Below are 16,546 nucleotides of genomic sequence, written 5' to 3' on the forward strand. Positions count from 1 at the left end.
ATTATCATTTTAATTATGCAAAGTGATTATGTAGTTCCAGAGTTAAAGCTGTCAAAAACGATGTACATTTAAGGAAAGTAAAGCTCTGAGTATATATCCCTTCTACCCATGGGGAAGATGCTCCATATTCCTGATTTACCTGTTCACCAATTGCTCATCCGCATGGGTACTAACACTGTGATACTAATATAACTTTTTAAAGTTTTATTTTTACTTATGTGTGCGTGCATATGCATGTCTGTATGTGGTCATGTGTTTATGTGTGCAGGAACCTGTAGAGGCCAGTAAGGTGTTAGATCCACTGAAGCTGGAGCTGCAGGTGACCGCAAACTGGGCCGCCCCCTACCCTGGGGGTGCTGGAAACTGACCTCAGGTCCTCTGCAAGATCAGCTCCCACTCTTAGCCACCGAGCCATCTCTCCAGCCCCTAATTTAACTTTCATATTTCCTCTTCTTTAGATTAATAGAACGCAGGACATCTGCACTCACATGCTCACAGAGACACACTGCATGCATTTAGTGAAAAACAACAATAGATTCTTTAAATGTTAAATTAGTATTAAAGTATTAGTGCTCACTCCGATGAACCATAAAGGAAGTATGATGCTATTTCTCTAAGTGATGTTCAGAAGTTGGACTGTTAAAGAGACACTGCACCTAGGACTACTCCTCTCTAGATCCTGCCAGTCATGGGCCACTCTGGAATATGCAAGTAACAGAACGCAGGATTGAATAGCGAGGTCAGTTGGCCATCATGTGTGCACAAGAAGAGATTAGCCATCTAAAGCAGTATAGTGGAAGAGAGAAACCGGAACATGGGGGGCCAGGCAAAGAAGGAAATAAATTCCCCCCTGGAGATTTGAGAGAGGGCTATATTTACTCGTCTGCAGCCAGGGCACGAAACACTGCCTTTGGTCTGTGGCTTCCCGGAACTTGAACAAGGAGGTCAACATCCAGCAGCCAGAGAGGCAGGGCCTGGAATGAATGTGAGCCAAAACTCAGTGTCTGCTTGAGACCTCCGGGGCACAGAAGCAGGCACATCCTCCCCACCTCTGAGTTCTCAAACATGCGATGCAGGAAATGATTCTTTGAGATGATGGAAAGGTTTGGAAAACCAGATTTACAGAAGCGATAATACACATGTGTGATTTAGTTCTCGGTGTTTTATATAGACGCCATCTAATTGCTTGGTTTCTCTAAGCCTCCACTCGCAGAAATCAGAGCAATCATCCCCTCCTATAGAATGAGGGTAGTAACATATGCGCCTTGTTGCTCCGCAGTTTTCACGAGGATAATCCACGTTAAGCCCCGACACCTGGCAAGCGCTGGGTACCCTCCAGCTCATTGCTGACTGTAGGACCATGGTGTGCTCTGTGCTGCAGCAGGATTTGGAGACAGAGGTCTGCAGGTTAAATCTCAGCTCTGACTTCATTAGCTTAATGTCCTTTATCGAGGGTCTTAACCTGCTTGGCCTTCGTTACCTCCTTTGTAAAATTGGGATAACAACTTTATTAACATGCGTTTGGATGACATAGTAAAGCAACCCAGTGAGTAAGTCATCAAGAAGTATTGACACCTTTTCCTGTTGTCATTACTGTTGTTACCTTTTGTGTTAAAATCCTAATGTACTTTTTCTATTAAGAATGTCTGGGCTGGGGCTAGAGAGATGGCTCAGCAGTTAAGAGCACTGGTTGCTGTTCCAGAGGACCCAGGTTCAAGTCCCGACTTCCACACAGCTGCTCACAACCACCTGTAACTCTAGTTCTAGGAGATCTGACCCTGTCTTCTGGCTTGTTCGGCACTAGGTACACACATTGTGCGCTGACAGACAGGCTGGCCAGACACTTAAACCCATAAAATACAGTATGTTTAGGAGAAGAATCCCTGGGCTGAGGATGCACCTCAGCTAGTATAACGCTTGCCTAGCATGTGCAAATCCCTGCATTTGATCCCCAGCCCCACATAAGCTAGATGTGGGGGTGCTTATCTGTTCCCCCAGCACTCTGGAGATGGAGGCAGAATCAGAGTCATCCTTGGCTACATAGTGAGTTTGAGGCCATTCTGGGCTACATGAGACCCCTGTATCTAAAAGGGAAGGGTGTGTGGTGGGGAGGGGAGAGATAGAAAGGGAGGGAGGGAAGAAAGGAAGGGGGTAAAATTAAGCAGCCGCTTAGATGACTCCAGGTGGGTTTCCATCGTGACGGCTGTTTTCACAGTCACAGAAACAAGAAGAGGAACCTTGGCAAGCCACATGCTTTCAACATGTCCACATGGATAAGACAGGCATCACTTATGCTCTTATCCTATTGGCCAACGCAGCCTCGTGACGTAGCATGACAGTCTGCCACCATGTTTCCTGAAGGAAGAGTGATGGAGTCGCTCTGATGACCATCGCACAGGCTGGAGGCTAGGGCAGTGTGTCTGGAAGAAGGAATCATGGGAAGGAGCCTAGGCAGGAGGCAATGGCATGCTTCATGAGATCGAAGCCAGCCAGAGGGTGGGATGAACCAGCCGGTGGCCTGAAGAGTCACCTGCCCCGGACTGCATCCATCCATCCTTGTGGCCATTCTTTTACCCATCACCGAACAACCTTGAGCTATAGTTGTGTGTCAGGCGCTATGCTGAATACTGGGCATCCCTGTTGGAGCAGGCAAATAATATGGTACTCATAGTGTGGCGAGACACAGCACTGCCCTGAGCTGACCCCAAGTCTAGCCACTGTCTCCCCAGTGTTGATGGGAAGAAGTGCACTGAGCTGATGCCTCTGCCTCAGGCCTGACAATTGAGCAGGGAACAAAGAAAAAGGCAGCGTGACCCAAATATTAGCCCCACTGGAATGACAAACAGACTTCGCTGAAAGAATTTTCAGTCTTTCCCTTTAGGCCTTTTATAAACCTGCAAATGATGTCACCGGTCACATCTATAAGGGTCCCAGTCGGCAAACCTCACAGTTCAGGCTTTATGTAATTTTCCATAAAAAACAAAACAAGTCCTTGTTGGCTGACACGTTTTATAGAGAGGGTTTTTGTTTATTTGTTCGTTCATTTGTCTCTTAACAAATCCGCTTTTCTCCCTCTGTCCCCCAGCTCCCTGTGGTGGTCACCTGACTTCGCCCAGCGGGACCATCCTCTCTCCAGGCTGGCCTGGCTTCTACAAGGACGCCTTGAGCTGTGCCTGGGTGATAGAGGCTCAGCCTGGATACCCCATCAAAATTACGTTCGACAGGTGCTGCCCACCACAGCCTCGGGGAGGAGGGTGTCAGGATGATGTCTACCCTGTGACAGAGTTGGGGGAAGGAACGTGGCAGTAATACTAAAACATCAGCGGGGAGGGGGAGGACATGGGAGTGACTGCCTTGTGTGGGGACAGGGCTCACTAGCTTTACACTTCGGTCTGGTTGGTGTACTGGGAGTCTGGCTGGGGAGGACAAGGGAAGTGAGTGATCGCCTGGGCCCCTGGAGCCCTCTGTCTACTATGCCCTTAAAAAGAGATGGCAAGGAGACACCATTAGAAGCTGAAGACACATGGCATTTGCAGGCCACATAGCCTCAGCATGGGAAGGAGTGCTCCCCAATCTCAGTCCTAAATCCTGCTCAAGTGCCCCACTCCCAGGCTCTGCTTAAGCCCCTTGGGAAAGTAGCTTCCCAGGTATGAGCCGAGACTTCCTCCAGATGGAGCATCAGTGGTGTGAAATTCATGGTCTGCACACTGTCCGGTGAAGGTTGGCACAGGCAGCATGCGGTGCTCCATGAGGCACTTTGTCCGCGTTGACACACTCCTTGTTGCTTTGGGTTTTTAAACATCTGTTTACAGATGTCAAAGTTAATCTTAGTTCCCCAAGCCAAAAACCAGATTTGATCCTGGGGCTTCAGCGGAGGGATCTCTGGCCTCAAACATTGTCTCCAGGTCTTAAGATGGATTCTGGGCCATGTTCTAGGGAGGACTGACTGCCCATGCACTTTTTAGAGAGGAAGAAGGAGGAGAGTTAACCACAGTAGAGGAAGCCCTTCCACACTGATTAGTAAATGTATGCAAATTATATTAAAATATCCTGTCTGTTGGAATCTAGTTGTCTGGAGCCTTGGGTGAAGCGGGGGCAAATGATACGCTTTGGGTTTCTTAAGATATCTCCATTTGCATCGTTTGGTAGGTTTAAAACCGAAGTCAACTACGACACCCTGGAAGTGCGAGACGGACGGACATATTCAGCACCTTTGATTGGCGTTTACCACGGGACCCAGGTGCCCCAGTTCCTCATCAGCACCAGCAACTACCTCTATCTCCTCTTCTCTACCGACAAGAGTCACTCAGACATTGGCTTCCAGCTCCGCTATGAGAGTGAGTCTCAGTGGTTGGTGCCAAGAGGGAGAGAACCAGGCTGGTCTGGGTGGGTGAAAGCCCCCTGACTGTGCTCCTCCATGGGCCCAGCTCCCCGCCATCTGATAAAATGCACTAAGAAGCTGCTTCCTCATTCTCAGCCCCTCTCACCGGTCATGGGAACTGAGTTGCTCACGACCCTCAGGCCAGGTCCCATGTGCACACCTCTCAGCTTCCTCTGTCTACAGGTGATTGGGTGCTGCCTTACGCCCCGCAAGGTCATGACTGATCACGACCTTGAAGTTAGCTGGCATCTCCCTCACACCTGCCACTTCTAATCATCTTCCCCGTTCGTCCCCTTGATTTAGAGGGCCAACCTCACCTCAATACTTTCCAGACCAAATTAGGAAGTGCCATGGGTATGGGCTGAGAGCATCATGATGACAGAGTCATTTGCTTACTCATGATTTTGTCGCCAAGCCTTTGTATAGTGCCTAACCCATAGCATGCCTTCAGGCGACTTGCACTGAGTGTGTTAACCAGCCCAGCCTGCTTGAGAGCTGGGCCTTCAAATGCCCCTCGTGAATACCAAGGGCCACATTTCATCAGTCATGAGTCGGCAACTGGTAACTTCTGCTTTTGTAAACCCAGGAGGGGTTCCTCCGTGGTGACATCACACGCTGTCTGTTCCAGCTGTGACCTCTCTCTTCCAGCTATCACACTGCAGTCAGACCACTGTCTGGACCCAGGGATCCCCGTCAACGGACAGCGTCATGGAAACGACTTCTATGTGGGTGCTCTGGTGACCTTCAGCTGCGACTCAGGCTACACATTAAGCGATGGGGAGCCCCTGGAGTGTGAGCCGAATTTCCAGTGGAGTCGGGCCCTTCCTAGCTGTGAAGGTGAGGCGCGCCAGCAGGGGGCGCTGGAAAGAACATTCTTTTCCTGCCCTGAGAAACCGGGAGCCCCAGACACTGACTGCCCAACACCCATCAGTGAGGTTGGAGGTTTGGGGGTTCATGGGGTCCAAGAAGGATGGTTAGGGGAGCTCTCTGAGGCACTCTGACTCTCTCTCTGCCCACTTCACTCCTGCAGCTCTCTGTGGTGGCTTCATTCAAGGCTCCAGTGGCACCATCTTGTCACCTGGGTTCCCCGACTTCTACCCCAACAACTTGAACTGCACCTGGGTCATCGAGACGTCACACGGCAAGGGTGAGTGTGGCGGTGAGTGTGGCGGGGACCGGCCTCTGGGCCAGGACTCCAGGGTCCCAGGTCAGAGCAACTTCCGTGAAGATTTCACTACACAGTGACCTGTGAGCTTGGTCCGCGTTTTCTCACCAACAAGGAAACTTGCAGGACCCACACATCTGTCTGTGTCACAGAAGTCATCCAGTAACTACTACTGAGACTCTACCCTCTCCATGCTTTAAGAGATCTCACCTGTGACTGTCCATCAAACCCCATTCAACAAAGTGTGTCCCATAAAACAGCAGTGCACCCCATTGGTACAGAGATGGGAATCTATTCCACAAAACACACACACTCACACAGCACACATGTACATGTGTGTGTGTGTGTGTGTGTGTGTGTGGTGTAGCAGAGCTAGGAACTGAATGTAGGACTCTATGTGTGTTTGCCAAGCCCCTCCCACAGAGCTGGATTCCTCAGCTCCCTTTTTACTTTTTACTTTTTGTTTTGTTTTGGTTTTTTTGTTTGTTTTTGTTTGTTTGTTTGTTTTTTGTTTTGTTTTGTTTTTGGAGACAGGGTTTCTCTGTGTAGCTTTGCGCCTTTCCTGGAGCTCACTTGGTAGCCCAGGCTGGCCTCGAACTCACAGAGATCTGCCTGGCTCTGCCTCCCGAGTGCTGGGATTAAAGGCGTGCGCCACCAACGCCCGGCCTTACTTTTTACTTTTGAGACAGGGCTTTTGCTAAGTTATTCAGGCTGGTTTTGAACTTGTGATCCTGTTGCGTCCTAATGGCTGACTGCTATCATTATTGGCAAACCTGTTGTCTCCACATCATTGCTTAGGTGTCTCTGAGACCTTTCTTCTGTCCGCTCTTCCCTCGTGTCCACCCCTCAGATTCAGAGCGTGGCAGCCCTCTCTCACACAGCTTTCTTCTTCCGGGGGCGACGCATACTCATCTGCCTCTGTAGACTGTTGCCGCTGCCTCAGCTTCCTCGCAAATGTAGTCTTTGGGAGTCCAAGTTCAAAGCAAGGGTGCTGGTGACAAGTTAGTACTTCAAGCAGTGTTTGCCAGATGCCCCCCATGTGGCAGACACAGGGCTAGAGATCGGCAGGAAGCAGGCGGTTCCAGCCTGTACCCCTGATGCTTAGTCTAACATCCCCTTAGAGGTGGGCTCCTCCACTCTGCGGTGTAGCAAGAGTTTCAGAACCTAGGCTCACAGCTTTGGGTTTTCTACCCTGGGTGTAGAAGCCAGGCATCTATGTTTGACAGTCTGCCACTGATAATTGTGAGACATGCTTTTAATAAAAATAAAATAAAGACTCTGATCTAGAAGAATTAGCATGCAGAGGAGTGCGGTGAGGGGGCTGAAATAGAAGAATAACCCTCCTAGATACCCAAATATCAGTTTGAGCTGACAGTGTGTGGTGAATATATTATTAGTCCAGGAGTAGACATCCTTTACTCAGCAGGGGTACAGTCCATGTCCAGAAATAGATGCCTCTGTGTGCACAGGCCTGTGTACACAGACAAAACAGACTGTGAGACATGACTAAAGTATCATTTTAGATCCACCGAAGAGGTTAAATAAACAGAATTTAGAAACAGTGAGATTATGAGGCTAGAGAGGAATCTCAGTTGGTGAAGCGCTTACTTTACAAGCACAAGGACCTGAGTTCATCCCCAGCACCCATGTGAAAAGCAGGACACATGTGTCTTTGTAATCTCAAAGCTGGGAAGGCAGAGGCAAGAGGCTCTCTGGGGCTCACCAGCCAGTCAACCCATCCTAATCAGTGAGCCCGGGTCCAAGTAAGAGACCTCATCTCCAAAAACAGTATGGACAGCCATTGAGGAAGAGCACCTAGAATTAAAATCCTGGCCTCTACATACACACCTGCCCATGCACATACAGCCTCCCCATACACATGTACATCTACACACACACACACACACACACACACAAAAAAAAAACACACACACACACAACACACACAGCTTTCTTCTTCTGGGGGTGACACACGTTCATTGCCTCTGTAGACACAGCCTGAGTGAGTTTAACTATTTGAAAAGGAAAGTTAAAAACCCCATCAATAGCTCATCCTTGAAGCCACATGGATAGCAGCAATAGAAAGCCGTAATAGTCGAGCCTCTGGTAGGATGTGCCTTTAACAGAGATAATCCATAAAGGCAAAGACTGCTAGATTCAATTAAAATTTAAAAATTGATAGGATTTGTATTAAAAAAAAAAACCTCCATGAAAATGCAAAGTCAATAGTAAATACGCAAAAAACTATCTACGATGTATGTAATTGACTAAGGACTGCCAACCTGATGTGTAAAGAGCTCTTAAATTCTGTAGGAAAACTGCCCGGCCCATCGGCCTGAAAAATGAGCAGGCCTATAAACTAACACTTCATAATTGAAATACAAATTGAAAACACCAGCCCCACCAATAATTAAAGATGTGCAATTTCAGCCAGTAATGAAACAGTTGCCTTTCCCTGTGACATAAGGACGTAATTAATGCACTTGTGTGGTACAGACCCGGTTACACCTCCCTGCCTCCCTGCCTCCCTGCCTCCCTGCTGACCAGTGCAGACAGGTCTCGGCTTCTCCCAGCAGTGGTCCAGGAGTGGGAACCAGTGTGGCCTCTGTAGCCAGCAATTCCACTTACTGTAATTTACCTGAACACAAGTAATAAAACTGCATATTATCACAGAGCTGACAGAAACATTTTTTTATTATATCCAAAAAAATTAAGAATTAGGGCTGAGAGATACCTCAGTTCATAATGTGCTTTCTCAGCAAGCGTGAGGACCTGAGTTCAGATCTCCAGCACTCATGTGAAAAGCCCGGTGCAGCAGCACATGTCTGTAACCCCAGAGCAGGGAAGCAGAGACACCAGGCTCCTTGGGACTTGCTGGCCAGCTGCTAACCTGGTAAGCACCAGGTTCAGTGAGAGACCCTGGCTCAAAAAATAGTGTGGAAAATAATAGAGCAAGACATCAGTATCACCCCCGGGCTTCTGCACACATGGCACACGTGTACATAGTACACATACGCACATACACACACACACACACACACACACACACACACACACACATACACACATGCACACACACAAATTAATTAGCTAATTAATTAAGAACTAGTGAGACTGCATAGATGACCCAAATTCAGAACCCACTTTAAGTCGCTCATGACTGCCTATAACTCCAGCTCCAGGGAATCTGACTCCATCTAGTGGTCCCCACAGGCACTACAGACATGTAGCATATAAACACACACATACTCACAAAACATGAAACAAACACAGAGTTGCAGCCACAGAATAAAATGCTAGGCAGCTACACAAAGGAATAATATAGGAAAGAATGTCTGTGGACCATTAGAGGTATGTCAAGAAGTTGCTGAATAGCAAAGTATGCATCACCCCAAATATGTTGATTTTTAAAACATGAGCAAGGTTATTTGTATAGGAACTGATCTGCAGAGATCTACCCTACATGTTCATGCTAGCTGTCCTTTATTCTCATCTTCGGACTTCTTTTCTCATTAATGAGGAATATATTTCATGAAGAGAACATTCCAAAGCACCACACTATCAGAATAAAGAAGAAAACTTGAAAGAAAGTTCACTTCTATACATATCACATGTATTGAAATAGCCACCTTGGCATTCAAGGCCAACTCTGCTCAGGGCTGGGATCGCCCAGAGTTTTTCCATCAAGGCAAAAAAGAAAGAAACCATCTAGTAGTCAAGGCAACCCTGAGAAATACTAGAAAGCTAACTCCTATATTCAAGGTGTCCCATACCTGGGAACCTATGACCAGATCGATACATATTTCTATGTTTGAGCTATGATCTGTCTATGATCATGTGAGTGTATGTCACTGTATTTCTGTGCATGTCTACCTAGAAGTCACTGCATTCATTGACTGACTATTTAACAAATGCTTGTTCGATGATGTAGACCCAGATCCCAATGTACCACGACGAAGCAGACAGAAAGTCATGGACACTGGAGTCCAGCCCAGGATACTAGGAGTCCTGGAGTTCAAATTTGAGCTTGTCTTCAAGGACATCCAGAAAGGAATTGGCTGGAATAAAAGGTCTGAATCAAAGAGAGGTGGTAGTGAATGACAAGCTCTCCTTAGACCTTCTTCCTTAGAACCATGCAAAGGCTTCCCCTAACCTCTAGCATTGAGCCCCCAAATAAACCAGCCAGGGAAGCCCTGGGCTATAGCCAATCTCCTCAGCTGTAAGCTGAGTCCCAGCTACCCAGACCTTACCTCAGTTTCTAGAATTTGCCAGCATCAGGAGAGAGAAGACAGTCCCAAACTTTTAACCCCCACCTCCATAACATATCTGGAGCACTTTGAAGGACAGATCTCTGGTTCCCAGCACTCCGCCCCCTCCACCGGACACACCAGGAGCTACAGATCTGTTTGGCAGGATGAACTGAGAGGATCAGCCCACACCCTTGTCCTGGGCTCTGCTCCTAGAACTAGTTGGGCTAACAGACTCCTGGCTGCTTATTTGAGTTGCTCCCAAATAATCGGAAACCCAGCTGGGGAAAGTTGAACTTTATTCACAATTGTTCAGCCGCCATATGGCAGGGTTTCTGGAGTCAGGGTCAGACCCAGCCTGGGAGAACCAGCTTAGGCCACCCGTCCTCAATAGGCCAATTAAGGGAATGAAGTATTAGTGAAAAGCACAAAAGAGAGAGTTCTTCTGTGTGGACACATTGAGAAGAGGAACAAAGGGATCCAATCTCTCTCTCTCTCTCTCTCTCTCTCTCTCTCTCTCTCTCTCTCTCTCTCTCTCTCTCTCACACACACACACACACACACACACACACACACACGTGCACACAGTGAGCACACCACAACTCCATGTCTGTCTTTGGAGACCTCACAAGAGCTACACAATCCTGGACAAGGTTTGGTCTCACCCATCACCGTGATCTCAGCTCCAGTCTCTCCTGCCAGATGACAAGTTCTCAGAACTGTGTGGGGTCTCTTTCCTGGAGATAAGAAGCCCCCGGCTCTGGCTAACACCAAGACCCCAGCCCTTTCCCTCTCCCCACATGACATTCCCTCAGCATAAAATCAAAGTCAGCCCAGAGTGCTCTGTCTCAGTGGTGCCATAGCCAAGAGCTGTAGCCTATCCCCACAGCACAGCATGTCTTTCGGTCACATGGGGGTGCGATAGTGAAGGGAATTAGCTTTGCAGGTGTCTATAGAGTGTGACCTTGAAGAGACCGCAGTGTTACTAGGAAAATAGGGTTCCTTCTTTAGGGTCCTTAATATCATTAATAAAAGAATTTAAAGGCAGACTCGGAAGCTTGAGGACAATTGTATTACATTTCAAGGGGGAAAAAAAAAAACAACAGCAGCAGGATGGACAAGATGAAAATCCAGGCAGCCTGAGGAAGGAGATGGAAAGAAAGTTGTGCCTTTTAGGCAGGGAGGTCAAAAGCAGTGAGGAAGCCCAGAGTGTGTCAGAGAAAGCAGGTTTAGGATTCCGATCTAAGTTCATGGGACACAGGTTCTCCGGCTCTTGTGCCCCAGGACACAGGATTGCACCTGGACACTTGCTTAGAATAGAAATAGAGACAGCTTACCAAGGAGGAAAAAAGCACTCCCAAGAATGGACGTGGGTTGAGGAAAAGGCCCCAAAGCATCAGGCTGCATTGAACAGAGCCCTTTATAACTCTTCATAGTCCCTGCTTCCCATATCTGTATCACCACCACCGTCTCCTCCTCCTCCATCACCACCACCTCCACCACCACCTCCACCACCACCCCACCCCCCACCCTGTGAATGTTCTGTTCTGGTGGACAAAGCCCACTTCAAGGTGAGGAAAGGCTTCCGGGCTCCCTCTGCAAATGGGCTTCTTTGATGTGTTAATCTTGGCATTTTAGCCTCTGGTCCCTGTCCTCACTCCACACCAGCAGTGGCCTCTCTTAACCTAGAAGGTCACCAGGGGACCTGGAGGCCAGATTACCTGCTGAGTCCCCGCTGTGTGCCATGACCGCACTGGGAGCTCCACCGAGTGGCTCTCCCCACTGAGTCTTACCCTGAGGACTAAGTGCCACCTGGGAGGGGAGTCTGCCATCCACCTACGGCGTCTGAGGGAAGGAGCTGGCAGCGGGACCCAAGCCGCTCTGGCTACTGCCCTTGCACCTGGGCACAGACAGGCGGCCCCTGCAATTTCTGCCCTGTGCAGTTGCTCATGCCACTGTGTGCATCTGTCACAGCAAATAGGATTCAGACTCCAACTAGTACCGCGTCTATTTCTGTGACGATGTCTTCATTCCTTCACAATGGCCAAAAAGCCCACAAGCAGTCAGCACAGCTGGGAAAGCCGAGGGCTTCAGCTGGGTTTGCTCATCCGCAGATTCCCAGCCAAATGTTCACTCCCCAGGAGAGGCTGTGTTTGCATGGTGGAGGGGCAGGGGCAGGCCGCTGTGCTGGACCCACGTGTTCCCTCCGCGCACGCTCATACCTGTTTGCCGAGGGCTGTACCTACCCTCCCAGGTGAACCCCTCCCATGCTTTTCATGAAGGTCCCCAGGCATGGTTGGTTGCTCACACACACCCCCACCCCCACTGAGGTCACTCACTGTTGCTGTGACTCTTTCCTTCACCAAGCCAGATCTTCCTCAGCACTAAACACCAAGCCCAGTGCTTGGTACGGACATACCACCTTTATCCTTGAACACGTTGGTACATGGGTGCATCTCGGTTACCTACATGTGGAGTATTTACGAACCATCACCCTAACCCTACCACCTCTGCCGACTTCCCAACTCTCACAGAAACCCAGACACTTGGGGATCCCCGACTCCTTCCCCTCCACAGGAAGACAAGAGCATGAAAACATTTTAAAATGCTTCAGCCTTAGGGGCTTGGATCCATCCATCATGTACCGAAAGTGCGTCTGTGATGGTGATGTGCCCAGGTGGCTCTTGTAGGTGCCTCCTGGTCAGTAGGACCTACTTAGCATGCAGATTGTGGCCCAGGAGGTCTGTAGAGAGGCGTTTCTCACAAGCTCCCAGGCCCATAGCCCACACAGAGAGTAGCAAACGGACCCTGTCCTTGTCACACTACATGGCCCATGAATGTACTGGCTCGCACATACGCTGACACATAGAGCCACAGAAACAGAAGTCAGGACGAACTCAGGAGCTGCACTGGTTGTTAATATCCTTCTGCTCCAGCAGCTTCCTCCCCACCCTCCCTCCATCCACCACCTACTCTCTTCCTCTAGCCTGAGAGGCTGTATCCTGGAGGGGGGCGGGGAATGGGGCAGAATCGCCTCTGCAATCAGGTGGCCTGGGTTCAGCTCTGCTATCTATGAGGAGGACCTTGGACAAATGACTTCATCTCTTTGCGCCGTCTTTTCCCTGGGTCTAAAATGGAGATGGAGCAGGTCGCACCCACGGTTTAGGGTAACTGGCAGATCCATTTCTACAGCTTCACTTCCAGCTGCCTAAGTGCTGGCCTCAGAGCAAGCAAAACAGAGAAAAAAAAAAAAAAGTGGCACCAGGGATGTAGACCTCAGTGAAGGGATATTATTGCTTTTACTTTGCCTTACACTTTTAACCTCCTTCCCAAACTCTGACACTTGGTAGGTGCCACGGATGTGTGTCTTTATGCAAACCGACACAGATGCATCTCCACTGTTGTCCAAGGGTGTCCACATCCCCCCTCTTCCCACTTTCCAGTTCTCTTTGCTGCCCCTGCCCCTCCTCTACCTCACGTCACTTCTCGGCTTCCACCTCCCCTCTCTGCTGCTGCGGAAACTCTCCTAAACATGCTAGTCCAAGCTGAGGGCTTCAAATGCCACCTTCGACTGGTGACTCTCAGATCCACCACTCAAGTCCCACCCGAGTCCCAAACTCCTGAATCTTCCTTCAGCTGCTCACTCGAAGCTCAGCTGCTGCCCAGGTTGGGTCCAAGGCCAGCGGCCGCTGTTCTGCCCTCTGCTGCAGCTGCATGGCTTCAGACCCAAGCACTCCCAGCCACCTCTTTGTCGCCTTTGCATGGCGCCTGCTGTTGCTGCCAGCCCACCTGCCTGGCGTCCTCATCCACCTCCTGCTCTTGCCACTGATGCCAAGCCCCACCACTCTGGTCCAGTGCGAGCAGCCATCCTCGTAACTGACTTCTCTGCCTCCCTCCTCTCCTCCAACTCCGTCGTCCTCATGACCACCATCTTGCTACAGCCAAGGCCTGGCCTGTGCTGGGAGAGGGCAGCTCTCTTGTGGGCTCTGTCTTCAGGTCCAGGTGCTTCTCCTAAGCATGCCCAACTGCTGCTCAGCAGCTCTGGATACCACGGCTGCTCTGTCCCCAGAGACAGGCCGGTCCCCTACCAGGGACAGTCTTCCTTGTCTTAAACTATTGAATGGCTGTGCATCCTTCCAACTCAAGTATCCTCTTCTTTGCAAAGCTGCCCCACATGCCTCTCTTCCAGTCACACTTTTTTTTTTTTTTTTTTTTCCCTGAGACAGGGTTTCTCTGTATAGTTTTGGTGCCTGTTCTAGATCTCACTAAGTAGACCAGGCTGGTCTTGAACTCACAGAGATCTGCCTGCCTCTGCCTCCTGTGTGCTGGAATTAAAGGCATATGCTACCGCCGCCTGGCCCAGCTACACTTTTTAACCAATTACTTATTTATGTGTGCATGCTTATGTGAGTGCATGTATGAATACTGGTACATATGAGTGTGGAGACCAGAGGACAGCTTTGATGTTGTTCCACAGAGCCATCCACCTTGCCTTTATGAGACAGGATCTCTCACTGGCCTGGGGTGTGCAGGCGGGCCTAAGCTAGCTGGCCAGTGAACTGCGGGGTAGGGGATGGGGGGTCAGCCTGTGTCTGCCTCCCCAGCTGTGGGATTAACAAGCACAAAAACCCCCCCACACACACACACAGCTTGTTTACAAGGGTTCTGTGGATCAACTCAGGTCCTCACAGCAAGCGTTTGATTGACTGAGCCATCTCCCTCATCCCTCTTCCTGCTGTAGACTACTGTCTAGGCACCCATGGCAGGCTGATCTACATTCAGACTAGCATCTATCCTCTGACCGCAGCCGTTTTTTAAAACACGTTGGCCTTCCCCTCCCTGGGTCCTTACCCACGGTACAGACTCCGTAACTGTCCCTTGCAAGTGCTGACCGCCAGAATGAGGCGCTTGTGTCTGGCCGCCGGCCCACCCCAGCATGGGCCTCTGCTCTCTCTGCAGGTGTGTTCTTCACCTTCCACACCTTCCACCTGGAGAGCGGCCATGATTACCTCCTCATCACTGAGAACGGCAGCTTCTCCCAGCCCCTGAGGCAGCTGACCGGTTCGAGGCTGCCGGCACCCATCAGCGCCGGGCTCTATGGCAACTTCACCGCCCAGGTCCGCTTCATCTCCGATTTCTCCATGTCCTATGAAGGATTCAACATCACCTTCTCAGGTAATGAGTGTGACCGTCCCTGGGGAAAAGAAACCAGGGAACCATTCTCCCCACCCCCACCCCCGTGTAGCTCTCCGGTCTTGGGATGACTGACTTCAATACTGCAGCCAGAGATACTTAGCTTAAACACAAGGAAGAACTTCCCAGGAATGGTCTTGGCATGGATTAGTAGGTTCATTCTCTGACTCACTGAACGTGACCACCCAGATGGCTGAACTAGAGGATTTCCTAGACGTCCCTTCCGGCTCTCCTTGCTTCATAGTCTCCTCTTGGCTCACTTCTACTGGTCTACAACCCCATCACAGAAGGAAAGAGTTGAGAGTTAGGGTATCAGTGTTTGAGTCTCATTTAGCATCAGCATCAATGCTAATTTTAGACCAATGTGTATTTTGCTCTGTATTGGGGAATCCTTCAAAGAAAGCTCTTGGCATTCAGAGAGACTAGGGCTTTACTCCATCACCTCTGTCTCCAGCACCCTCATCCTGGTACTCAAAGGCTTCCTTCATCAGCAGGACAGAGGGGCTTCCTCCTTGCATGGGTCTCATTTTAGTGTCTTACTACCCACTACATAGAAGTCCCAGGTCACCTACCTGGGCAGGCTTGGCCAGCAGGACCCTCATCTCCACTATACAGAGCACTGGGCATCGAGAGAAGTCACTTTCATGCTGTCACTAAAGACATCATGCAGGGCCTTGGCCCATCATTCCCACCCGCCATTGGTCTCAAAGCCAGCCTCACCCAGAGGAAACTTTGAGAGAGGCATTTGGAATCAGGATGCTAGTGCAAGTTGCCTGAAGCAGGGTCACAGACTCTGACCCTTGAAAATGGCTGATTGTGTCCCCTGGTTAGTAGTGCCTGGAGAGAAAGTGCCAGAGCATCTTCCAGCCCAGGTCTCGGGGTTCAAATGGAACCAAAGGAAGAAGGAGGGGAGAGAGGACCCTTAGAAGTTCTCCAAGAATCTGAGCCCCAGTAATGAGGGTTCCCAACATTTCTCTTGACCTCAGCCCTCAGGATGACTCTTCTCCCACACTTGTTGAGGGCTAGCATGCTACAGTCTCTGTCTTCATTTCTGGTCCTTTCCCCGGCACGGTGGCTGTCCCCAACTGTCTCTGTGCCTAACACTCCCACGGCTTTCCTTTGCAGAATATGACCTGGAGCCCTGTGAGGAGCCTGAGGTCCCAGCCTACAGCATCCGGAAGGGCTTACAGTTTGGTGTGGGTGACACCCTGACCTTCTCCTGCTTCCCCGGGTACCGTCTGGAGGGCACGGCCCGCATCACGTGCCTGGGGGGCAGACGGCGCCTGTGGAGCTCGCCTCTGCCAAGGTGTGTTGGTAGGTGGTCACGTGCTTTCATTCTGTTTCACTTAACGGGGTGTGAGGTGGGGGGTTGTGGGGGGGTGTTGCACCCAACCGGGAGGCTAACGGGCCTGGGTCTGAGATCAGCAGAGTTGCACTTACCTACAGGGGGATGTTGGACGTGCACCCTAAGTATCTCTGCGAGATGCAGAGGAATCTGCTCTACAGCCTGACCTGGCCTTGGCTAAGCAGTTCCAGTAGGCTCCAGAACGCTCACCCCAG

The 16,546-nt window shown here is 50.1% G+C and overlaps 1 protein-coding gene across 1 annotated transcript in view; it reads left to right on the forward strand.

The window, feature by feature from the left end:
• The window catches only part of Csmd2 (CUB and Sushi multiple domains 2), a 568,711-nt gene that overhangs the window by 383,158 nt on the left and 169,007 nt on the right, over positions 1–16,546 (forward strand). Inside the window, 6 exon segments of the mRNA XM_037203342.1 lie at positions 3,086–3,224; positions 4,150–4,337; positions 5,030–5,218; positions 5,412–5,528; positions 14,753–14,968; positions 16,112–16,300. Of these exon segments, the coding sequence (XP_037059237.1) occupies positions 3,086–3,224; positions 4,150–4,337; positions 5,030–5,218; positions 5,412–5,528; positions 14,753–14,968; positions 16,112–16,300 (1,038 nt within the window).

This window comes from Peromyscus leucopus, chromosome 2 (assembly GCF_004664715.2).
Source record: "Peromyscus leucopus breed LL Stock chromosome 2, UCI_PerLeu_2.1, whole genome shotgun sequence".
NCBI classification, from domain to species: domain Eukaryota; kingdom Metazoa; phylum Chordata; class Mammalia; order Rodentia; family Cricetidae; genus Peromyscus; species Peromyscus leucopus.